The following is a 24,071-nucleotide window of genomic DNA, read 5'->3' as shown; positions in this document are numbered from 1 at the left end:
CTAGTCATCCGAACAATTTGGACTAGGAAGGGCAAATGAACATATGTCCATCCGGCCCTCCCAGTCCAAATGGATTGAACGTCTGGCGCCGTCAATGGCAGTCAATAATTCATCGAGGAAGCAACCAAAAAATGAATTGGAAGTAAACTATAATCTACGGGAATTGACCCATAGGAGTGCAAAGCATCCCCAAATTATTTCACCAAAATTACATTTTCAATGGCCCGGTGGAGCGAGTGGTTAGCTCGTCGGCCTCACAGTTCTGGGGTCCTGGGTTCAAATCCAGGTCACGTCCACCTGTGTGGAGTTTACATGTTCTCCCTGGGCCTGTGTGGGTTTCCTCTGGGTACTCCGGTTTCCTCCCACATTCCAAAAACATGCATGGTAGGCTGATTGGACACTAAATTTCCCCCTCTAAATTGGTATGGGTGTGAGTGTGCATGGTTGCCTGTCTCCTTGTGTCCTGCGATCGTCTGGCCACCAAAGTCAGCTGGGATAGGCTCCAGCACCCCCACGACCCTAATGAGGATAAAGCGGTTCAGAAAATGAGATGAGACATTTTCAACATTGACTCCATACACATTGAATCAAGACCAACTAGTATTTGTTTTTGCATGGTGAGGGCGCAATAACTACAACACCCACAATGCACCACGCCAGTTCGTAGTGACGTCGTGCAAAAACAATACAGCGGGTGTTAATTTGCTCACCTATAGTTGTGTTCCGCCACAAAAGTGCTCAGACACAAAGAAAACACTTTCTCCGATGACAACATTGCTGTTGGTTTTCCCAGGTGAGTGATAGGTCAATTTATATCAAATTTTCAGATGATATTAATGATTCGTCGCTCCGTTTTGGGGAAAGGAAGGAGATGACGTCAAAGGTGACGGTGTCGCTAGTTGCAGCAGGGGGATTGCGGGCTGCCAGGCAGGCGAACTGACGGACCAGACCACTTTAGAGGAGACTTTTAAAGGTGGGAACTGTCAAGCCGAATCCCGTTCAGGGTCCTCGCGAAGTGGTGACAAGAATGCCGCGGAGGAAACAGTCCAACCCGCAGCCCATCAAGTGTGAGTTCCTATTATGTTTCAGCTTCAATTTCTTTGGAGCAAGCATGATCAATAACACTTAAGTTAACACTTGAGTTTTTTAAAGTTAAGAATGAAAATGTTTTTGTCGAAGTAAGAGGAACTGGTCCAACTTTTTTTTAAATTGACATTCCGTGCTCTCCCTTCTCTTTGTGTGTGCGTGTTATCGCATCCTGACCTGAAACCTTGTCTGGGTTTTTACACTTCTTCCTGTTTCCACTTCCGTAACTAACACTCAAAGGTCTCCTCTTCTTTGTTTTTCTTCATCACTTCCTACTTGACTGCAGCTCACTATCTCATCTGATCCACCATTTTATTTATTTTTGGCCTAAGCGAGTTGCTAAACAGGTTTTAAGATAAAAAAAACCCTTGAAGCTTCTGACTCTTCACATATCACATCTTTGCTGGTTTAAAACTCAAGGGCCTGGCGCATAATTTTGTGTAGCCGGCGAAAGTAAATCATGTGCATCGACTTTGTGTTTCTCTATAAAATTCAGTTTAAAAAATCTTTATTACAGAATGATTTTTTCTTCTTCTTCCATACTGCCCATCCTTGAAAGGGTTGCGGGGGTTGCTGGAGCCTATCCCAGCTGTCTTTGGGCGAAAGGCAGACTACAACCTAGACTGATCACCAGTCAGCTGTAGGGCACACAGAAGGACAGACGGCCATTCTCACTCAGCCACCAGCGGGAATCGAGCCCGCGCCTGCCGACACCGAAGTCAGACAAGTGAACCTCTACACCAGTAGTCCCCAATCTATTCCAGAAAGGGCCGCAGTGGGTGCGGGTTTTCGTTACAACCTTTCCACCAATCTGGTGTCCTACAAGTGCAATCATTGGATTGCAGTCAGGAGCTTCTATTTTCAGCAGAAAACTCATTGGTTAAATTGTTTGTGTTGGATCAGTTGGACCAAAAACCTAAACCCACAGCGGCCCTCGAGGACTGGTTTGGAGACCTCTGCTCTACACTATCAGGTGGCTGGTTTTTCCCCATAAAACAAAACAAAAATCAAATTTTTTAATTGGACACCATTCACGATCAACACATAACTATGGGCAGTTAAGAGTTTTCAACCAGCCTATCCTGCTTGTTTTTGGGATGTTGGAAACCAGAGTACCCAGAGAAATCCCACGCAAGCCTGGTGGGAATATGCAAACTCTATGCAGTGAGGAACAACCTAAGATTGAACCCTCGATCCCACAACTTTGAGGCTGACACGCTAACCACCTCCCCACCGGGCCGCCAATTAGTGATAAATGATGAATGATATTCAGTTCATTGTCGATTACTTCAACTGGATTGGATTTTTCTTGTTTTGATTTGCTTCCAGTGGAGCTAGAAAATTGTGGTGTATCGTGCAACCCTGGCTGTCTGGTCCTGGATGGTGACATTCTACTCAGTGGAGATATGCAGTTTGACAACTCTGAAATAATGGGATTGGACACAGATTCTAGTGGGGAAACAACATGTATGTATGCATCTATGCACCCACGTTCACATTCTTAAGGCTAGTTCTTTGTGCCACGCACAGGTCTGGCGGTGTTTTCTCTCTGTATGGACGAGGAACCGGCACAATTAACAGACACAGTGTTCCCACCCTTCCTCTCATGTAAAGACTGCGGGCAGCTTCTCTGTGAGTCGCCACAGGGAGGCGCCTTTCAACTTGGTAAACTCTTAATTTACTCACTTTAATTTGTTTACATACAAATCGTTTTGAAATGATCTGTATCTCATCAGTGTTTTTTGTTCCCATCCAGGAATGAGACAAGAGCTCAAAACTGAGGTTTACTGTGTCACCTGTGAAGGGGGTGCACGGGGTGGTAAAGCACTTAAGTTCCTGACTGAATCCAAGGCAGAAAGGAGCAAAAGCAAAATGGTTATAAATGACGAGCTTTCTCAGAAAATCTTCTCCTGCTCCTTGTGCACCTTCACCTCCCGTTACTCCAACCACCTGAAACGGCACATGAACATCCACGCTGGAGAGAAACCACACCGCTGCCCAGTATGCCCCTACGCTTCCTCCCAGCTGGTTAACCTGCAGCGCCACACGCGCACACACACAGGGGAAAAACCATACCGCTGCCATCAGTGCAATTATGCCTGCAGTTCACTTGGCAACCTCCGGCGGCATCAGCGCTTGCATGCGTTGGACCGCACGGCAAGTCATAGCAAGGACATCAGAAGAACCAGTAAGAAAAAAGTGAAAAACGAAAAAGGTAGTGTACTCAGAACTGGATCCACTTTCCCAATCCTAAAGTAATTTCTTCTTCCTCCCATTCATTTTAGCTTCCTCAGATCTGACGCTGCAAGTTTCTCAGGAGTCGGCTTACCTGAGCTCTGAGTCGGGGCCACTGCCAGTCCTGCTTGTCCCACTGAGTTGCCAGCTGTGTGGCCTTGCACTGGAGGAGGCTGACCTGGAGGGCATCAAAATGAAAGATGGAGAGGAGAGCAATAGACAGGTGTGTATTGATAAACCTTTACAGGGTTTCCCCCAGAAAATTCGCGAAACTTTGCAGTTGAGAAACACGTGGCCCAACAATTTTCTTTTAGATTAAATTAATAAGACTGTTAGATTAACAGGAATTCTGATATTATTTGATATATTAAGTATTAGTCAACATAATAAATAAGTGTAGTCAATATTGATAAGTAGTCAACATAATAAATAAGTGTAGTCAATATTGATAAGTAGTCAACATAATAAATAAGTGTAGTCAATATTGATAAGTAGTCAACATAATAAATAAGTGTAGTCAATATTGATAAGTAGGTACAAATGACTAAAGTTGATAGCACTAAGTCTTGATTAGGTCCTCTTAGGTGCAGAACTCGTGTTAAGTATAGTGAAGGCTCTTGGGAAGAAACTGTCCTTGAGTCTGTTTGTCTTGGCTCTACGGTCCTGCAGCGCCTGCCAGAAGGCAGCATTTTGATATTCTTAACAAAAAATATATATAGTTTAAAATCCATGGTCATTATTAGATAACAATTTTAAAATTAATTTTCCTTCTCTTTACCTGAGCTTTTTTTAGCCTTGTGAAAATACCAAATATGCTAACTGAGCAAATGCTAGCTAGCCACTGATAAATATGTCAGCAAGTCATCAAGACGTAATTACCTAGGTAACATGAAATGCTTTGCTCAATGAACAGTCACTGGCTCAAACAGTTCAAAATAAGTTAGTGAACAGTCACTTGGTCAAGTGTTGCTGTCAATTGTAACAGATGAGGTAAGTATACAGTAATTTATATTTACTCCTATGTACAATATATATAGTAATTCAATTGTGCTGGTTATACTTTTTTAATTTCTCTTTCAGGCATGCCACCGCTGTTCATTGGACCCACTAGTAAAAGATGCCACCACTTCTCCCAGAAATACATGCATACCTCTGGATTCACGTGAAGTTGGTGGCCAGCTCTACCGCTGCCCTCTATGCCCCTTCCTGTCCAATTTCCCCGACCATTTGGCCAGTCACACCCGCATTCACTCTGTCACAAAACCTCACCGCTGTCCACAATGCCCCTACAGCTCCTCCCACTTGGACAACCTCAAGCGTCACCTGCGCGTGCACACGGGCGAGAAGCCATACCAGTGCCCGTCGTGTAGCTACGTGTGTGGCAACCTGGCCAACCTTCGCCGCCACCAGCGCATCCACTCGGGCGCTAAGCCGTTCCATTGTGACATTTGCGGCTACTCGTGCAACCAGAGCATGAATTTGAAGAGACACATGTTGCGACATACTGGTGAGAAACCATATGCTTGTGCAGAGTGCCAGTACACCACAGGCCACTTGGATAATTACAAACGCCATCAGAGGAAACATGGGCAAAAGTTGGCCAACTGGGACGGTGTTGGTTGGGCTGAACCACAGGACAGCCAGGAACACATTTAAGGTGTTTGGACATGCGTCTGTGTTCTTTCTTGAGACGGCAATAAGTGTCCGATCATTTAGGACTGACTTGAATCTTGATCCAATATCTGGCGCTTTTACTCAATCTCGTTAAAGAAAAGACAACACCTAACATGCATGACATTTAATGTGGAAAAAGGTTGCTCTAAGTCAGCAGTCTTAAACCGGTCTTCAAAGGGCCGCCGGGTGTGCAGGTTTTCATTCAAACCGAACAAGCAGACACCTTTTGCAAGTGTAATCAATTGATTGTAGCCAGGTGCTACTTATTTTAGAAGACCCCTCATTGGTTAAACTGTCGATACTGGATCGGTTGAAACAAAGACCAGAACCCACTGCGGTCCTTTGCAGAATCGGTTTGAGAACCCTGCTATAAGTAATTAAGTGTGCAAATATGGAATTTTTTAGACCTTTGATAATGGGGAAAAATAAGCTTTAAAGATGCTATGAAATACTACAGCAATTGATAATAATATCCACATAATACAGTATTAATAATACAGCAATTAAATGATGACAGATCATTTTCTGACACTCATCAATAAAAAAGGATTTTTTTCTACACACATGCACATAATTAAACAGGTGGCCTTTCCATTTAACTCAGGTGCATTGCAACTGACCGACAGTACTTTGAAGACTGGACTTTAAAGATCATGTTTATTTCTACTTCAAGTGTTGCCTTCTTATTCATTTCAATGCTTTTTCATTTTTTACTCGACAATTTCCCAAATAAACAAATTCATTTGTATTGTGAATTAACTAATATAAACCATTGTGTGTGAATATGTCAAGTACAACTTTTCGTTTTGCTTTGCCGATTACATTTACATACATTTAGTGAAAAGTGACTTCCCTTTTCACTCTGAGCAGGAAACAGCTGCTTCATGGCTTGAAAGTTGAGAAGAAGACTAACACCCACACCCCATCAGCTAAAATGCAAACATGATCATAACCAAATACTTTGCCGTGTTTAGGCTAGGGTCCCCTTGCTGTCGACAGCTTTTACATAGCCATTTCGGATCGAACCAGGCCGCACTTGCAAGCGACATTGATAGCGTGAACTAATGGGCCAGGTGAGCATGACTCGGATGCTTTTTCTTCAGACAACAAATTTGCAGCTCTTGTTTGTGCAGTCTTTGCAGAAACACCCACCCAAGCTTTTCCCTGGAGATATTGTGGAGTATCCGAGGAACAAATACTTCTCTCACTTTGGAATCTACTATGGGGAGAGGGATGGTGTTCGCTATGTGGCTCACCTGACATCTCGAGGTTTACTGGATACAAAGATTTGTATCCTTGTTTATACTTCAGTTAAGCCATTGAAAAAATATACCGTATTTTCTCGCATATTAGCCGCCCCCGCGTATAAGCCGCACCGTTAAAATTGCCCTAAAATCATTGAATTTTAGAATTCCTCTCATACAGGCCACCTCCTGATTCACAATTTTCAACTCCATATTCAGTGTTTTAATAGGGAGTACAAATGTGTTATTTTGAAGGGAAAATCTTAAGAAAAATCATTGCACGTGGTATTTCTGAGATACTGTATGAATCGAAAGGATCGTCTGCTGGATTGCACATTCTGAAAGGGTGTTGCATGCACGCAGACAAATTCAAAAAGGAAGTCACGTGAGCAGTACAACCAGGAAGTGTGTCTGTAGCGGTCTTCTTTTCACCAAGTCTCTGGGTGCAATAATAGCATAAGATACACATTACTGAAGTATCAAGGCTGATATTTTAATGATCGACCACAAGACCTTCGATCAGCCTTAACAACTATTGGGATGTGCTGACATGGTAAACACTACGAACACATGTATCAAGGCTACTCGCGTCTGGAAAGTCAGAGCACGTTTAACTATGGTATGATGGCGGCGCCCTGAGTGAGCAATGGCAGGCATAAGTAAGTGAGTTTTTTTCCCATTTTATGCAAGATTTTTTTCTTGAATTTTATTCAAAGATGTCAAAATACATTTTGTTTAGCGTCTTATTTGTTTATCTTTTCTCTATTTTGAAATAAATGACCGTATCGTCCGCATTGTCTTGCGTTATGGCGTTTCGTCGTTGTCACCTTGCAGTTTCGTGCATGTCAAGTCTAATTTGTGCACATATAAGCCTTAGCCTCAATTGAAACATAATTTTTTGGAGCGACAAATACGGTCTATATGCGAGAAAATACGGTACATATATATTACCAAGTGTTTTTGACCCTTTTTTTAACAAGGTGGAACTTTCTGGTTAGAAATCCAAATTGTTTCTTTGCCACAAACTCAATTATAAGAGGCTATCGGTCTCTTTACTTCTTCCTCTTTTGATACAAGACCCCCCACCGACCAGTTTTACCATATTATAGGTCACGTTTAATGGAAAAGGTTTTGAGTCCTTCTCATTTTGCCTGGCGATTGAACAGGGGCGTGTCTTTTCATCGACTTTTCACAGATTCCGACTGCAAACTCCCGCTTTTTGGTCGGGCCTTAAGGTCAGAGGTCAAATTGGATCCAATCGAGCTAATTGGGGGGAAGTACAAGGTAGTGTGGCATGTCATCTGAAATATGATTACAGCTTCAACTGAAAATTTTGAAAATCTTTGCCGTTTAGGTGAACAACATGCTGGACAACTCCTTCCCGGCCAGAGATTTTCACACTGTTGTTAAACAAGCCATAGATGACTTGATGGGACAGGAAGTGACCTTTGACATTTTGTTTCATAACAGTGAGCACCAGGCAACTCTTTTCAGATATGGAGTTAAGAAGTCTCAGCAGGTTAATGCTTTAAAACAAAATAAGCATAATTTAATGTTGTTAACCTACAATGCAAATTAATTTCTTGCAGATAGAGAGAATATATGAACACATTAAGCCTGCTTGGGAGAAATTGCTTGAGACGAAGAAGCTGTGAAAGTTCTTCAGACAAAGATTCCAATTCGAACATTAGAGAAATCATGTAATTGTTGCTTTCATTAAAATGTATTGAATGTTCTCTTAAAAACGTTATTTACAAATAAAAATATTTTGTTTGCTGAATGGTCGACAGAGGATCTTTTCGCCAGGGTGTTTTTAACTAGCAGCGTCATTCTTCTGTTCCTTGTGGATCTGAGTGCAGTTCTCGCGATATTGGCGCAGCTGATGGATGCGGGAGTACAATTCTCGCGATATTAGCGCAGCTGATAGCTGCACTAGGAGCGAATGTGGAGGTCCAATTGACTTAATGGTTTTTGTCCACATATGCAACCCGCAATGTCACCAGTCCGTCCTTTTAAATAAAATACCAAGGGTTTGATAAAGTTCTCCTGAAGAACCCAAGGACGGACTCCAAAATGGAACCCGGCGAAGGTAATGTCATTCTACATGCTAAACAGCTAGCTTATAAGCGATACAAATGATGTCCAAATGCACTTACAAGCAGCTTAAGAAGACATAAACCATTGGGATCTGGTTCTGTCTGTGTAAAACGCTCTTGTATTTTTGGTAATTGAATAGTAAGTCGTTCACATAAGCAAGGCATGAAACATCGGTGTCCATATGTTTCGAATCAGGTTCCCCATCTAATCAAATACTATTGTATCCCACCTTCTTTTTGCTGATGCTGGATTCCAAATGTAGAAACAGATAAATAATAATAAATAATAGTCCGAAAAGTAAGGTACTTCATTTATTTATCACCGTCTCCCCATAAAAAATAATAATTAAAAAAAAAAAGTTGCAGTTATGGTATCCCTACTGTCCCACTAAATGTGCATCACTCTGCAGGTATGAGTAGTGCCACACCCACAGATGAAATAAATGGAGCTGGCAACTTGATGGACTTCCTGGAGGAGCCTTTCCCAGACGTGGCCACGTATGAAGACTTTCACACTATCGACTGGCTGAGAGAGAAGTCCAGAGATACTGACCGACACCGCAAGGTGGCAAATATTCTTTTTATTGTGCTGCTGCCTCTCACAATCAGTGAAACTCTAACTGATCAATAGTAACCCTCCCCCCACACTCTTAGATCACCAGCAAAAGTAAAGAGTCCATATGGGAGTTTATCAAGAGCCTGCTGGATGCTTGGTCAGGATGGGTGGTGATGCTGCTCATCGGGTTACTCTCAGGTTTGTGAGGGACATCTACATCTGTTGTTGCATTCACAGCCCATGGATAAAATTAGACAAAAAACGACTATTGTCGACTTATGTCTTGTGCAGGTACGTTGGCTGGAGTCATCGATCTAGCGGTGGACTGGATGACGGACTTGAAGGAGGGGGTTTGTATGTCTGCCTTCTGGTACAGCCACGAGCAGTGCTGCTGGACATCCAACGAGACAACCTTTGATGACCGTGACAAGTGTCCGCAGTGGCAGAAGTGGGCGGAGTTGATAACAGGCCATTCTGAGGTACGTAAAAGCATCACTTCTATTCTTTTTACCCCTCTGGTGCCTATTATAAGTGTTATTAACTCTGACTCCCAGACATTTGTTACATGTCATTGCCTGTCAAGTGCCATAGAATATTGTGTTTTGTGACTACATGAACACAGAAGTTACAAAAAAGATTAGAAACCCACAGAATACAGTAATGCCTCAATATCCCGGTCAATGTATGTAGATCAGACATGGCCGCAATAATTGAATATATTATTATAACTACCTTTTTTTAAAAAAATATATATATATTTTAGTGCTGAGTCCTAGTAGCAAGCAGAAGATAGTGGAGTGGCCTCTGCTTATGATTTTCAGCGTGGATTTTCACGTTTTTATGAACTTTAAAAAAATAAAAATAAAAAATGTTCTTCAGTGCTGAGTCCTAGCAGCAAGCGGAAGACGGGAGTGACTTCTGCTTGCGAGTTTCAGCATGGATTTTTGCATTTTTATGAACTTAAAAAAAAAGTATATGTATAAACATACACATTTTTTAAACAATTAGTAGCAGGAAAAAAGTCGCAAAGAAGTGAAGTGATTCATTGTTGATTATTTTTAGGGAGCGGGACCATACGTGTTAAACTACCTGCTGTACATCCTGTGGGCTCTTTCCTTCGCCTTCCTGGCTGTATCACTGGTGCGAGTTTTTGCACCGTACGCTTGCGGCTCAGGGATCCCAGAGGTAAACTCTTGATGGGGGAATTTGACTTTCTTAAAAGCTGGAAGGAAAACTGACCTGTAATGTTTTCAGATCAAGACCATCCTCAGTGGCTTCATCATTCGTGGTTATCTGGGAAAATGGACATTGCTCATCAAGACGGTCACACTGGTTCTAGCCGTCTCGTCGGGTCTCAGCTTGGGAAAGGAGGGTCCTCTCGTCCATGTTGCATGTTGCTGTGGGAACCTTTTCTGCAGCCTCTTCTCCAAGTACAGCAAGAATGAGGGCAAACGACGAGAGGTACGAGCATGGATGTCGTCCCTCGCGTAGTAAGTAGGATGGAACACACTGGCTCATTTGATGAAATACTGGATGTGCAGGTGCTTTCTGCTGCAGCGGCAGCTGGCGTCTCGGTGGCTTTTGGCGCACCCATCGGTGGGGTTCTCTTCAGCCTGGAAGAGGTGGGTTTATCTGATTTACATACAGCATAATTTGTTGTCATGCATATACACTACAGTCTTCCCTCGATTATCGCGACTTCACTTATTGCGAATTCACTTCTTAGCAATTTTTTTGCTAGTAATTTTTTTTAAGTGGTCCTAAAGTCTTTACAAGCCTTAACTTTCATTTGAGGAAACCCTCTATATTTACTCTCCTCCACGCATTAATCAATCATTTTCGTCTAGAGCAGGGGTCTCCAAACTATTCCAGAAAGGGCCCTAGTGCGTGCGGGTTTTCCTTCCAACCGATAACAGGAAACCTTTCCACCAATCTGGTATATTTGAAGTGTAATCAGTGGATTGCAGTCAGGTGCTTCTTGTTTCAGCAGAAACCTCATTGGTTAAACTGTTTGTGTTGGATCGGTTGGAACAAAAACCTGCACCCACAGCGGGCCTCAAGGACCTGTTTGCAGACCTCTGGTCTAGAGTCTAGAGCAGTGGTTGGGAACCTTTTGTACCAAGAGCCATAAATACTTATCTTTTAATGTAATTTCTTCAGACCCAAACTCAGAATTTAAAATAAAAAATACATACAATAATTACATTACTACATAAATAGACTAAGTCTCTAAATTCTTTTAATAACATTAATCTCGCTGTTGCCAATGAGTGTTAATGACAGTGTGCATGCCCACTAGTCCAACGAGGGGAAAAAGATATGATTAAAGCAGTGCTAGAGTTAGTGTCAGACCACAATGGTTCTTCCAATGCTATTCTCTCATTGGGGGTGTATCGGCGCTAGAGGTAGAATCGGCACCAAACTGGTGTGCCAACGCTACGCTCCCATTGGAGGCGTGCTAGAGGGATGGTAACACGATGCTCCTACTGGTCCGTTTGGGGCTCAGCTCTCTCACCAGTGGGTTCCACATTTTAGCTTACAGGTTAGCGGAAAGCCACATGCAGCCATCAAAAGAGCCATATATGGCTCGCAAACCATAGGTTCATGAACCCTGGTCAAGAGGTAGATGCCTTACTGCTACCTTATCAACTTAACAAAAACAAAATAGATAAACATTGCATCAAAAAAGCCAATTAAGTGTGTGTCTTGTAGGTCAGCTACTACTTCCCTCTCAAGACTTTATGGCGTTCCTTCTTTGCTGCATTGGTCGCTGCTTTTACTCTGCGGTCCATCAACCCATTTGGCAACAGCCGCCTTGTGCTGTTCTACGTGGAGTACCACACGCCATGGTACATGGCCGAGCTGGTCCCCTTTATCCTCTTGGGCGTCTTCGGCGGCCTTTGGGGGACACTTTTTATCCGCGCCAACATCGCCTGGTGCCGACGGAGGAAGACCACCCAGCTGGGGAAGTATCCGGTCTTGGAGGTCATCGCGGTGACAGCTATCACTGCCGTGCTGGCGTACCCCAACCCGTACACTCGCCGCAGTACCAGCGAGCTCATCTCTGAGCTGTTTAACGACTGTGGTGCGCTGGAATCATCCCAGCTCTGCGACTACATCAACAACCCCAACATGAGCCGGCCCGTGGATGACATTCCTGACCGGCCAGCTGGCCCCGGCGTTTACAATGCTCTGTGGCAGCTGGCGCTAGCGCTCATCTTCAAAATCGTCATAACCATCTTCACCTTCGGCATGAAGGTCAGTCCAAGTCAATTTGCTTTTGGTTTGTAAATCCGTTTACGTATTTTGTCGTTCAATGAATCGGTCAAAGATATTGTTGCGGTAAAAAAATTATAAATCCTCCTTTGAGCACTTTCATAGCAAATGTTTTCTTTTTTTTCCTTTTTTTAACTAAAGAGGAAAACCTGTAAATATTCCTCTAATATTAAGATATATAACATTTATTTTTTAAGAAGAGACAGTACATAGAAAACATTTTTTATTGTTTTTGTTTAGTCTGTTTGTCATCAATTGACATTCCATTCATTATTTAGAAATATATTTTTAAATCAAAAGTAATTATATATTTTCAAATTTTATTAGAATTCTTTTTAATTATAAATATATAATAAATAATAAAATATTTCATTTTACATTGTTGGAACGATACAGGCCATTTTAAAATATTTTTTATTTTATTTAGGCTTTTCCCCTCTACTTGGATTCCTTATCTTTAATTCAGGACTTCATAATTTCTGTATAAATTTATGAGAGAAACATGAAATCAATGCATGTGATTTACTTTTGCAAGCCACACAAAATGATGTGGCGTGCCAGACACCTGTGATCTAAATCAGTAGTGTGACAAATGTGATGCCACCAGATCCCGTCAGGCCTCTTCATTCCCAGCATGGCAGTGGGTGCCATCGCAGGACGGATTGTGGGCATTGCTGTGGAGCAAATGGCATATCATCATCATGACTGGATCATCTTCAAAAGCTGGTGCAGACCGGGCGCTGACTGTGTTACACCTGGGCTATACGCCATGGTGGGCGCCGCCGCATGTCTTGGTAAGGGAATGTAGTATTCTTTTCTAATTGTTCCTGTGTAGAGTTTGCATCGGGGTTGTCCAAAACTTTCTTCTCCGAGACGCTTTCAAAATCAAAGGATGCAACGGCTAACTTAAAATTATTTCACTTTCATTTGTTAAATATGAAGAAATTGTTATATTGTTGTAGCGCTAATAAATATGTATCTATTCAGTATACATACATGTAAAAATACATATTCATTTATTAAAGGTCTAAAGCTAAATCAATTTCAATTATCATTGATTCCAAAATGCCAGATTTTGACCCCTGAGCGAATTTAGGTTGGATTCAAGCTTCTTGTGCGGGCCTATTCAATTATATTTTCGTAATTTGCCTCAGGCCAAGTAAAACTGAGCAACGGGCCGTAGTCTGCACACCCCTGATTTACGTGGATGTTTCTCGCCTCGCATTGTTTCAGGTGGCGTGACCAGAATGACAGTGTCGTTGGTGGTCATCATGTTCGAACTAACCGGCGGTCTCGAGTACATCGTCCCACTAATGGCGGCCGCCGTTACTAGCAAATGGGTGGCGGACGCCTTCGGGAAAGAGGGCATCTATGAGTCACACATCCAACTCAACGGGTATCCGTACCTGGATGTCAGGGACGAGTTCACGCACCGTACCCTAGCCGCCGATGTCATGCGGCCACGCAGGAGTGACCCGCCTCTGGCCGTCCTCACCCAGGACACTACCACTGTAGAGGATGTGGAGATGTTGATCAAAGATACAGATTACAACGGCTTCCCGGTGGTTGTGTCCAGAGATTCTGAGAGACTCATCGGCTTTGTGCAGCGCAGAGATCTCACGCTCGCAATCAGTGAGTCAGCATAATTACACTTCATGATGGACCTTGTTTCTGTCTTCATAACTTTCACAAACGAAAACCTTTCTGCTCCAATTCTATGATTGAGTCTATGAATAACAAGGGATTAGAAATTCTGTAGGGTTTTTTTTGTACTTTCTGGACTATGAGATGCACCTTTTTTCTTACTTTGGCTAGGCCTGCAACTTGGTACAGTAATCCCCCGAATATCGCGCTTAATGTCGACCAGACATGGCCGCGATAATCGAAAAATTGGGAAGTAGGGTCCCCCCTATTATAACTACCTTTTTTTCCCTTCAGTGCTGAGTCCTAGTAGCAAGAGTGGCTTCCGCTTACGAGTTTCAGCGTGGATTTTCACAATATTATGAACTTTAAAAAAAAATATAATAATAATAATTTTATTTATTTGTAATATAATTTATAATCTTTATTATTATTATTCAGTGCTGAGTCCTAATAACTTACAAGTTTCATTGTGGATTTTCACATTTTTATTAACTTTAAAAAAATAAAAATAAAAAAGTGAAGTTGCAATAATTGAGGGAAGACTGTATTCTGATGTCAGCTATCAGTTATTTTTTCCCACACTAAAAGCTTTGAGAAGGGCACCCTAGGCATGCCCTCTATTTGGACAGATGGCAGAGGTCTTCTGAAGATGAAGTCTAATAGATTTGGTAGTGATTTGCATTTAAATTGAGAATTTGGTAAACAACTTTTGTTCTTTATTGTTAATTTGTTAACACGCGCCAATTTAACTTGTACTTATATATTTTATTGTTACTATAAATGCTCTTATGCTCTATAATGGTCAGGTGTTAAACTCAGTTCTCGTTGGCCAGATCCAGAATTTCCCTCGAAAGATTTAGGACTGCAGAAGTCAAAGAAAATATAGTTATGTTTTTTTTTTTTTTTTTAATTCCTAAGTAACATTTTTGATCAAATTAACAGATTTGCTTTTTAAAACTTCTCATCTCATCTTCTGAACTGCTTTATCCTTATTAGGGTTACCCAGGTGACAAAAAATACTGTAATTCAAATGACCATTTGTGTATCTCTGCACAGAAACTGCCCGTCAGAAACAAGATGGCGTGGTGAGTAGCTCAGTGGTATACTTCACCGAAGACACGCCGCAGCTGCCGGCCAGCACGCCGCAGCCGTTGAAGCTGCGCCGCATCCTCAATTTGAGTCCCTTCACCGTCACTGACCACACACCGATGGAGACGGTAGTCGACATATTCCGCAAACTAGGTCTCCGCCAGTGTCTCGTCACACGCAGTGGGTAAGCAAACAGCCGTGGTGTCACAAAGTTTAGATCGTTATTGTCTTCTCATTGATGAGGATCATGATTGTCATATTGCCAGGCGTCTGCTCGGCATCATAACCAAGAAGGATGTTTTGCGTCACATGGCGCAAATGATGAACCAGGATCCGGAGTCTATTATGTTCAATTAGCCTCAAGATCATCTTTGAGAAACCCCTCCCACCTGTGGACAGGACAGCCTCAATTTGTTAATCCAATGTTTATGCTGTGACTTCCCACCAGTCTTGGATTTATTGCTGGGACAACAGGCTTGCACTATGAATTCTTGCATCGCCGTACCTTGACTTAAGAGTGCACCAAATGTGAGTTTACGAGTTATGATCAGACTCGATTTTGTTTTTGTTTTGTTTGCTTTTGTGTGGTTAGCCACATTTTGAGGCAAGAGTGATCCTCACATGGCATGACATCCACCAAGAGTCAAATAATTTGAAATGGTGATGCCTTAAAATACAAGTGAGAATTGTTGGTTTTTCATGCCTCGAGAAGAGTGCAAAAAATTTGCAGATTTTGAACCATCTTCCAAAAAGAGGCTTTAAGAGACGGACAACACCTACTAAAAAATAAACCCTTAAAATGAAAGATGGTTTTATCAAAGTATTGAAGTATGCGAATATTGAATTTCCTAGACCTCTAACAATGGAAATGTTTTAACACAAAAAAAATACAGTGCTGCCAAGCACAGCCAAATATTGGTTTGACATCAGTACCCAGGCACATTGGTGTACAGGTGCATGTGATAATTAGTGTTAATGACATCATAAGAAAATGATTGGCTCTCTGGAATACTCTCATTTGATTGGCTAAAACAGCACCAGCATGACGAAAATGTCTGCTCCATGTTGCGGTGCCATTTCCTGGAAACACTGGCTTTTGTTTTTTTCCATTATGACGAACCTGAAAAATTCAATTTCTTAAAATTATTCTTTCCTTTGAGATACACAGCAAAGTTGTTGTCTGTCCCTTTCAAGTTGTTTAATGCCATTCATAGTTGATGTTTTTATTTTAACAATATCTAAGTGGGCATTTCCAAAATAATGCGAAATGCTACAGACTACGGGTGTCCAAACCTTTTTCTCCGGTAGCCAATTAACAACAACAAAAAATCAACTGGACTTCTATCGCCGTCAATGGCAGTTAGACATGATCACTTAATACCAGTTTTTTAATTTGAAATGGATTTGATGTTCATAACTCTCAATGGAAGTGATTGAGTTAAAATAATCTAAAGGTATAAAGCTATTTCAAAATATATCTACATATATTTACACTAGTAAAAAAAAATATAGTCTTTTACATTTGTTTCAACAGCTAATGGCAACTAATAAAGGGGCACTGTTTAAGTGACTACTTCCATTTAGAGTTAAAGCTGAGAAGTGCTTTGTAGGCTAAATTTAAGCTTCTTCTGCGGCCCATATTCAAGGCTATTTTCATCATTTGTTTGGGCTAAAAAAAAATGGCCAGCCGTCGGAGTTTGGACACCCTTGCTATAGAAAGTGTTTTGTATGTTATTGTTTTGCTTTTACTGTTATTTGTTTGCAACCTACAAAAAGATGGCCAAATTCCACCTGCAAAATGGAATCGAAATGATTCCATCATGTGCAATCAGTTTGTTTTTCATTTATTTCATTATTTTATTACTTTCATAAAGTACAATATTATTGACAGCTACTTTCCCTTGTAAAGTGTCATCGTTTTTATTTTTGGTTTTCTGGAAGTGGCTGAAAAAAATGCCATTTCCAAGACTGCTACTTTACAAGCTTGATCACAAAATTAATTTAATTTGTAAGTCAAGGTACTAGTTTCGTCTGTGCATGTCTTTTCTGAGTGAGAAGGGAAGTGTCAATTAGCACCCATAAACAGTTTTTTTTTTTAACTGTTTGACTGATTATTTTTAATATTTCAAGTGTATCTAATCAACGCCATGTCAATGAATAGCCCGGACACTCAAATGATGCACATTTTACACTTTCCAAATCTGTCTACTGTACAAGAGAGGTTCATTTGTGCTGTGAATAATAACAAAAATAACTGAAATGTTTTCCGAAGTCAACAAGACATTTTACTGTCCTATGTCATGCTTTTGTTGTGGTGAAAAAGAAGCTGCTCCTCCTGACACACTGGATTCCATATTTGTAAATGTTTATCTGACCATCCTGTCTTGAAATTCCAAGAGAATGTATAAATGTGTACATGTATTTTTATGATTTTTAAAGTATTAGTTATAGACATGAATTAATTTAAATATTTATTTGCACTTTGGTTGGAACTTGTCAATACAGTCATACAAATTAAATGATTAACTGACCTCTAAAATGGTAAATATACAGGTTGTGTTGTCTTAATTATATTTATTAAAAATAAAAATACAATTGAAAATGCCATTTCTGGAGAAATTATGCAGGGATGCTTTGCTTGTGCGGATCCCTCTTGATTTTCTGGCCTTTATTGGTCAATTGTTAAATTTAGGTAACTAATATTTGGGGCATTTGTGGGTCACTCCCTGTTGATTTTGGATAATTTAAGTCGCTGACTGTTAAATTAAAGCATTTCCTGTTGATTTGGGGGCATTTGGCAGTTATTTCATATTTAGCAGGTGAGTTTAAATTGTATTTAGGGGCATTTCTGGTTCACCTGTTAATATATTATCTAACTTATTGATTTCTGGGTTTTACAAGACGCTATCTGTTGGTTTTGGGGTATTTCTGTGTCACAACCTGTGTATTGTGGGGAATTTCTGTTTCACTTCCTATTGCTAAAAACAAGCCCAGTCACACTCATTTGCTATAACATAACATATTTCTTATCAGGGTTTGCAGGCTTTCTCCCCCTGCTGGGTGGCTTTTTCCAGGTCCGAATAGTACTCCAGGGCCCGCCTCGCTGGCTCCACAATGTGTTGCTATGGAGCAATGGACAAAAAAACATTTACATGGCTGCAGGTTGTCCTGTAAAAAATTGGGTTATAGTACTGAAAAATCTTTACCTCCAGACAGGGAAAGAGCTTAGTAAGCTCTGTGAAGAGCGGCAATAGGACAAAGCGAATGAAACTAGTCTGTGAGGATGGCTTGGACACTTTGTCACGGTCCATGAAGGGAGTCACTGGAAGCCCTTTTAGCTTTTCTGTATCGCTCTGCATTTCAGAGTTGACTGTTATCCCACTCGGGCACTCACACGTCTTTCTTTCGCTACCAGGAAAAATACTCTCACCTGGTTGAAGAACTCCTGCAGCAAACAGTCCAACCAGGGCTCGGCCACTGCCATCGGTCTGGCCTCGTTGGAGATGTCACTTACCTTTACCATTATCTTCATCAGCTATACATGGAAGACAAATATGTCTTTCCAATTAAAAATGAGAGCCTCAGCATTCATTTCGCTACCATTGATGGCGACCACCCCTTCCCCATTAAAAAGAAAACAATAGATTGGCCCTATATAGTGTAAAGGTTCAGTTCTTCTACCACTTCCTTGTGATCCTTGTTTCTGAAGTCAAAAATGGACAGAATGCTCTTGAACTTGTTGAGGATTTCGTTGTGTCTAGCCATGTCGGTTGCCAGAATGCACCTGGCAACACATCATTATGTCAAAGACAGACTCAAAACAGCTGGAAGGGAATCATAGGCACAAGTATTACTTGATCATTCCTGCTCGAAATTGTTTGTACTGCTCTGTGGTTAGATGTTTGAGGATGTTGGACTCCTCCTGCACAGATTTCACAAAAGACAAGTAAGTAACTAGTCAAGATTGAATGAAGATGGGTCATTTACAGAGTTGGAGGACATTTAGTGTTCAAAATTACTGAAAAAATTAGGATTCTGCTACATATTCGTCACTGGTGTTTATTTAACCGTTAAAGCCTTGATTGGTTCAGTTTACAGATCAGTGGTTTAAAAAAAAAAAGTGATAACATTATTTTAATATTTGGCATAATTATAGATATGGTTGCAAATTCATACTAACGTTAGCTTTTCGTCAGGAGTAGACGCTGGATGCTTAGCAAGCTACTACTACGAATCAAAAGGAAAAAAAATGTAGTTCTGATCATATGGAGAAGACAGTTGAAAGAAATGGAGCGAGACAATTATTCAAGGCTAAACACTTTATAAATATATGAAAATTAGAAAAGAGATTGGAAAATTGATGTCAAGTCCAGCATATCTTATGATTCTCTATGTTCTTCACTCATGATAAAAAGATTGTGATGGTTAACATTTCAAATATAAAATATGTTCATCAAAACAAATGTTCCCTCATTTACAGCAATTAAACAACTAACAACCCCCAAAAGAAGGCATTAAATCTAATGTTGATTCAGTTTGCACAGAAAAATGGCATTCCAGAGGGGTGGTCCGTAATTACTAAATTGAATTTTAAGCAGGTTTCTTTTTTAAATTTTGTTTTAGGACAAGTAACTTTCCTTTTTTTAGTATTTTATAGGTGAATAATTTTAAATTTGATGAATGGCACGTAAATGTTCTCCAATTGTGAAATGACCCAGTAGTTGGAAAAAAAGGATGACAAAGACCTTAGCCAAGATCCCAAAGGCAACTGCACAGTGGTGGTTCTCTAATGGCGATATATCATTGTATCGAAGAGCCAGCTCGGTCCGAGCGTTTATCTGTCACATTCAGATAAATCTATCAACAACCATTGCACTTTTCTTTTTCTTTTTGAACGAGTGATGACACCGACGAACAAGAGCAACCTGGTAGACATTGTTGTACCCGGGGTGATCAAGGTCATGGCACAGAGCAGATGTTAGCATGATCAGTAGATCCATTGAACAAAATTTGCTCTTCAGGTCTGTCAGCCAAACCAACCCATACATCTGCAAATTATTTTAATAGTTTAGTCATGAAAAATATCTTGAGATAACCTGGTCAGTAGTATACCATTTGCGTGACGCAGAAGCAGTGTTGGAAGTTATGAAATGGGATGTTGTTGTAGTGGCAGTAGACCTCAAACAGGAAGTTCTGGAGAATATTTTCCTTAATTTGAAACGCTGTTAGGAAGTCCAGGTCAGTGAACATCACCTGAAGGAGCACCAGCATCTCTGCCTCTTCCCACTGCCTGTCCACAGCACGTCACATGGGTGTGGGCGGAGGTTGTGATCCTTCGGGTTGCGTGGCTGTACTCACCAGTTGTCAAAAATAGGAGTTTTCAGATACTCTCTCACTTCTTCTGTCACCTGCAGAAAGCTATGGAAGCCAATGGTTGGGAGGTCAAATGGATGTTCTACTATTAAGTTACTATATCACCACAATCCACCCCGCTCACCTCATGTTGACAAACTTCCTGCACACTTGCCGGTGCTCCTCTTTTACATTCAACTGAGGCCCTTTGCATTTGGTAATTTGCTTGGTGCTTTCATCCCTAAAAATACCCATCCAGCTCAGGTGCTTGACGCTCTGAAAAGGAAGAAGGAATTTCAGCTCTTACTCAGATGCCTGCAGACCGATGGCAATTCTATGCAGGATTACAAACCTCAAGCTTGCGTTTGAAAGACTCCACCTGACTTTGTAGGTCGTTGATGACTTCTGAAGTTTTCCCTGCCTCTTCTAGGACTTTGGTTTCAAGGTGACACACTCTGAGGACACATACATATATGAATGGCAGTGATATTTAAGCCTTTTTTTGGTTGAGGATGTCTTCTACTATTCTCTGAGAAATACTCACCTGCGCTCCATCTTGTCCACATCAGACGGCATGGTAATGCCTAGAATTGGATGCAAAGATTGCTGTATGTTTTTGGATTTCTGGAACATTCTGGCAAATTTGCTGAACTTTCAATATTGAGAATTATAGAGGTCATAAAGTGGTACACAATAATGTTCTTGTAGGTTCCATTGGAGTTTGAATAGGAATTTCTTACACAATAACATTCAACTACAATAGTTACAATAGTTCATTCATTCATTTTCCAAACCACTTTTCCCCATGACTGTCACGGGGGTGCTGGAGCCTATCTCAGCCAACAAGGGTCAGTAGGTGGGGTGTACCCTGAATAGGTTGTCAGCCAATTCACAGGGCACAAGGATGCTAACAACTATACACGCACACCCTTATACTTATTTTGAGCGAGAAATCAGCCTATACCAGGGGTGTCCAAACTACTGCACAAACGGCCGCAGTGGGTGAAGGTTTTTGTTACATCTGATCCAGCACAGACCATTTAACCAATGAGGTTTCTTCTGAAACCATAGCCTATACCAGGCATGTATTTGAAATATGGGAGGAAACTGGAGTATACTAGAGATGTCTTGATCCGAACTTTGTGACTTTGGATACAATCTGATTTTTTTAATCTTTTGCTGAACCGATTGCCATATTTTTGGGCCAGTGAAAATAATGCAAGATATGATGGAACCATTAAATGTTAAATGAATGTGTTGGTATTAAAGTTAAGAAGTGTGTTGTTTGCGATATCACAGGGTGATCTGTTACGGTCATGAGTTTTTAAAGATAGATAAAAGACATGTTTGCCTAGTGGCTTGGTTTAAACCACCAATATACTGAAAACACACGCGACTGGTCGATCGGATTTGATCTTGCGATCAAAAATATATTCCAAAACTGGTCGTATCGGGGTAAATAATTCAGTTGCAAAAAATCCACCTCCATAAAGAGAAGTCATAAAGAAATTAGTCACAAACAAAGCTCAAGAAGTTCAATCGGAAAATCAATCCCAAAAAAATCTGCTGAAAATGGTCCATTGTAAAAACACTTTTCTTTCTCAGGGTTGCAGGGTGCTGGAGCCCATCGCAGTTGACTTTGTGTGAAAGGTGGACTATACACCCCAAACTGGTCGCCAGTCACTTGTAGAGAGATAACCATTTGCAATCGCAATCCCACCGGCACTGAGCTGGAATCGATCCCACGCTGCCGGCTTCAAAACATCTTTTCAGTAAACCTGATTGTCTGGACAACTGATAAAATGAGCCTTATACTTGGTTACTCAAATGTTGCAATAATTATTGCGAGTGAATGTCAATGCTGATCAAATTTTGTGTTAGAAATTCATATTCTAACTCCAGCGGCACGGATTTGTTTACGTATTAGGAAGGCCGATCTCGTGTGCGGGTGAAGCCACTCACTCTGGATATCAGATGTCACCACCTCCAACCGGTAGTATGAATCCTGGCTGTTGGGCTCCAGCATAGGCGAAATATTAACCACGCAGCCGTTTGCTTTGTACAGCTTCAGGATGTGATGAGGAGACACCTCTGCTGCTGCTCGGAACAAGTCTGCCACATTTCACAGACCATCATATTCGACCAGCTGAGTAAAGCTAGTAGGAACGTCTGGTCAATACATAATGCATGGTTTTGTGCCATTGAGAATGAAGCTCTTTATCCTGAGGACCTGTCACCACCACATGGAGCGCAAGTGCTTACACATTAACTCAGCACAGGCATGATAGATGCATCTTAACATTTTCATTTCAAATATATGCATGTTTTAAAGACCCAGGTGTATAAAATATTGAGGAAAAAATGGAAAAACAACATCCTTCTCTCCTACCTTTGATGTCGTCAGATGAGCAGTCTGATCCAAACTCAGCCCGTTCCACTCTCCCATTGACCATAAAATGAATTATTTTAGTGGCCATTGGCAGCCAGGTGGGACATGACAGGCTTCAGAAAGGAAAATGAGATCTCTTGACAATGACACGGAAGAGCCCCAATGTGTGGGAACACCTGCAGTTGACAGAATACCCACCCACCGATTTACCTAATCAGAAAAATTTGTCTTTGTATCCAGCCACCCATTCATTTCACATTGCTTACTCGGACCTCCATCTACTGGCAACCACTTTTGGGTTTTGTCCACTTTTCACAAAAAATCAAATGAGATTAGAATCTGTCCCTGTCATGACCTTGAAGGGGATAAATCTGTTCATCCCTGTTTATTTATTTTAAAATTACGTTTATATTCTTCTGGGTCTTGGTTAATCTTCCATAGCAGATGATTTTAGAAAGAAGAGCAGTGCACTCTGGACTAAGTTTTATTAAATCCCACGAGTATATAGATAGATAGGGTGAATATCTCTCTTCCAGTTAAAAAATCATTTGTAATGAAATACTTTGAAAATGATAAGGAATAAAGGTGTTTTAATGCTATGTTTAAAAAAGAAAACTAGCTAAAACAGTGTTCAATATGACTTATTACCTTTGGTATTTTTCTTTCTTTCTCTTAGTGATTTAATATCCTGTATCACACTGATGCATTTTACTATACAGTAATCTTTTAAAATAATTGAAAAATGAGTGGTATCATAGATATGACGGTAGATGTTTGTGGTACACTGTCAACCAACCGGCACAGAGGTTGTTTCTTTACGGGCATCTTAAAGACAGAAAGTTTGCGCACGTAGAAGAATTCAATCTTCAAACGGCTAACTTAAAAAATAATAATAATCAGAAACCTCATTCATTGATTTATTAATTTTCCATACCGCTAAAGCTCACAGGGGTCATTCCGTCATTCATTTTCTGTACCGCTTTATCCTCATTACAGTCGCAGGGGGTGCTGGAGCCTATCCCAGCTGACTCCGGGCCAGAGGCAGGGGTGACCCTGAATCGGTGGGCAGCCGATCGCAGGGCACAAGGAGACGGACAACCATGCACACTCACGGCCATACCTAGGGGCAATTTAGAGTGTCCAATCAGCCTACCATGCAAGTTTTTGGAATGCGAGAGGAAACCGGAGTGTCCGGAGGAAACCCACGCAGGCCCAGGGAGAACATGCAAACTCCACACAGGTGAACCGACCGGGATTTGAACACAGGACCCCAGAGCTGTGTGGCCAATGCATTAACCACTCAGCCGCCGGGCCTCGTTCACAAGGGTCATGGGGGAAATTTACTGCATGCTTAAAGATAAGTATAACATCAAATAAAAAGCGACGCTAATACGGTTTGCTAAAACCCAATTGTTTGTAATTCAGTCAAG

The 24,071-nt window shown here is 41.2% G+C and overlaps 3 protein-coding genes and 1 pseudogene across 7 annotated transcripts; 3 read left to right on the top strand and 1 right to left on the bottom strand.

The window, feature by feature from the left end:
• Nucleotides 1-655: 655 nt before the first annotated feature.
• Nucleotides 656-5,754, top strand: LOC144076180 (zinc finger protein 513-like). Of its 4 annotated transcripts, none has more exons than XM_077603846.1 (7): nt 656-793; nt 865-1,067; nt 2,416-2,553; nt 2,617-2,751; nt 2,843-3,301; nt 3,372-3,544; nt 4,402-5,754. In XM_077603846.1, exons 2-7 carry the CDS (start codon nt 1,028-1,030, stop codon nt 4,975-4,977), a joined length of 1,521 nt encoding a protein of 506 aa, XP_077459972.1. In that variant the 5' UTR covers nt 656-793; nt 865-1,027; the 3' UTR covers nt 4,978-5,754. The 4 variants fall into 4 exon arrangements, with proteins under 4 accessions (XP_077459972.1, XP_077459963.1, XP_077459981.1 ...); XM_077603837.1 differs by having other exon boundaries at nt 1,646-2,553; XM_077603855.1 differs by having other exon boundaries at nt 865-2,059.
• Nucleotides 5,755-5,931: 177 nt separating this feature from the next.
• plaat1l (phospholipase A and acyltransferase 1-like) lies at nt 5,932-8,042 on the top strand. Its single transcript, XM_077608323.1, has 6 exons — nt 5,932-6,068; nt 6,129-6,264; nt 7,435-7,523; nt 7,594-7,758; nt 7,829-7,939; nt 8,030-8,042. Exons 1-5 carry the CDS (start codon nt 6,060-6,062, stop codon nt 7,892-7,894), a joined length of 465 nt encoding a protein of 154 aa, XP_077464449.1. The 5' UTR covers nt 5,932-6,059; the 3' UTR covers nt 7,895-7,939; nt 8,030-8,042.
• An 84-nt stretch (nt 8,043-8,126) lies between these two features.
• LOC144064218 (H(+)/Cl(-) exchange transporter 4) lies at nt 8,127-17,450 on the top strand. The gene is made up of 12 exons (XM_077586587.1): nt 8,127-8,328; nt 8,746-8,900; nt 8,990-9,089; nt 9,183-9,370; nt 9,954-10,076; nt 10,146-10,352; nt 10,433-10,513; nt 11,604-12,149; nt 12,775-12,961; nt 13,401-13,799; nt 14,868-15,084; nt 15,167-17,450. Exons 1-12 carry the CDS (start codon nt 8,313-8,315, stop codon nt 15,255-15,257), a joined length of 2,310 nt encoding a protein of 769 aa, XP_077442713.1. The 5' UTR covers nt 8,127-8,312; the 3' UTR covers nt 15,258-17,450.
• On the bottom strand, nt 17,359-23,597 carry LOC144075406 (high affinity cGMP-specific 3',5'-cyclic phosphodiesterase 9A-like; annotated as a pseudogene). The gene is made up of 14 exons (XR_013300553.1): nt 23,576-23,597; nt 22,642-22,817; nt 22,215-22,364; nt 20,797-20,836; nt 20,398-20,707; nt 20,259-20,318; nt 20,013-20,190; nt 19,826-19,948; nt 19,646-19,738; nt 18,755-18,822; nt 18,582-18,684; nt 18,331-18,435; nt 18,107-18,253; nt 17,359-18,022 (listed from the first exon to the last, which is right to left on the bottom strand). The product of XR_013300553.1 is annotated as a high affinity cGMP-specific 3',5'-cyclic phosphodiesterase 9A-like (transcript).
• Nucleotides 23,598-24,071: the final 474 nt, after the last annotated feature.

This window comes from Stigmatopora argus, chromosome 1 (genome assembly GCF_051989625.1).
Source record: "Stigmatopora argus isolate UIUO_Sarg chromosome 1, RoL_Sarg_1.0, whole genome shotgun sequence".
Taxonomy (NCBI): Eukaryota; Metazoa; Chordata; class Actinopteri; order Syngnathiformes; family Syngnathidae; genus Stigmatopora; species Stigmatopora argus.
The sequence above is the reverse complement of the archived record's forward strand: the minus strand, read 5'-3'. Positions and strand labels throughout refer to the sequence as shown.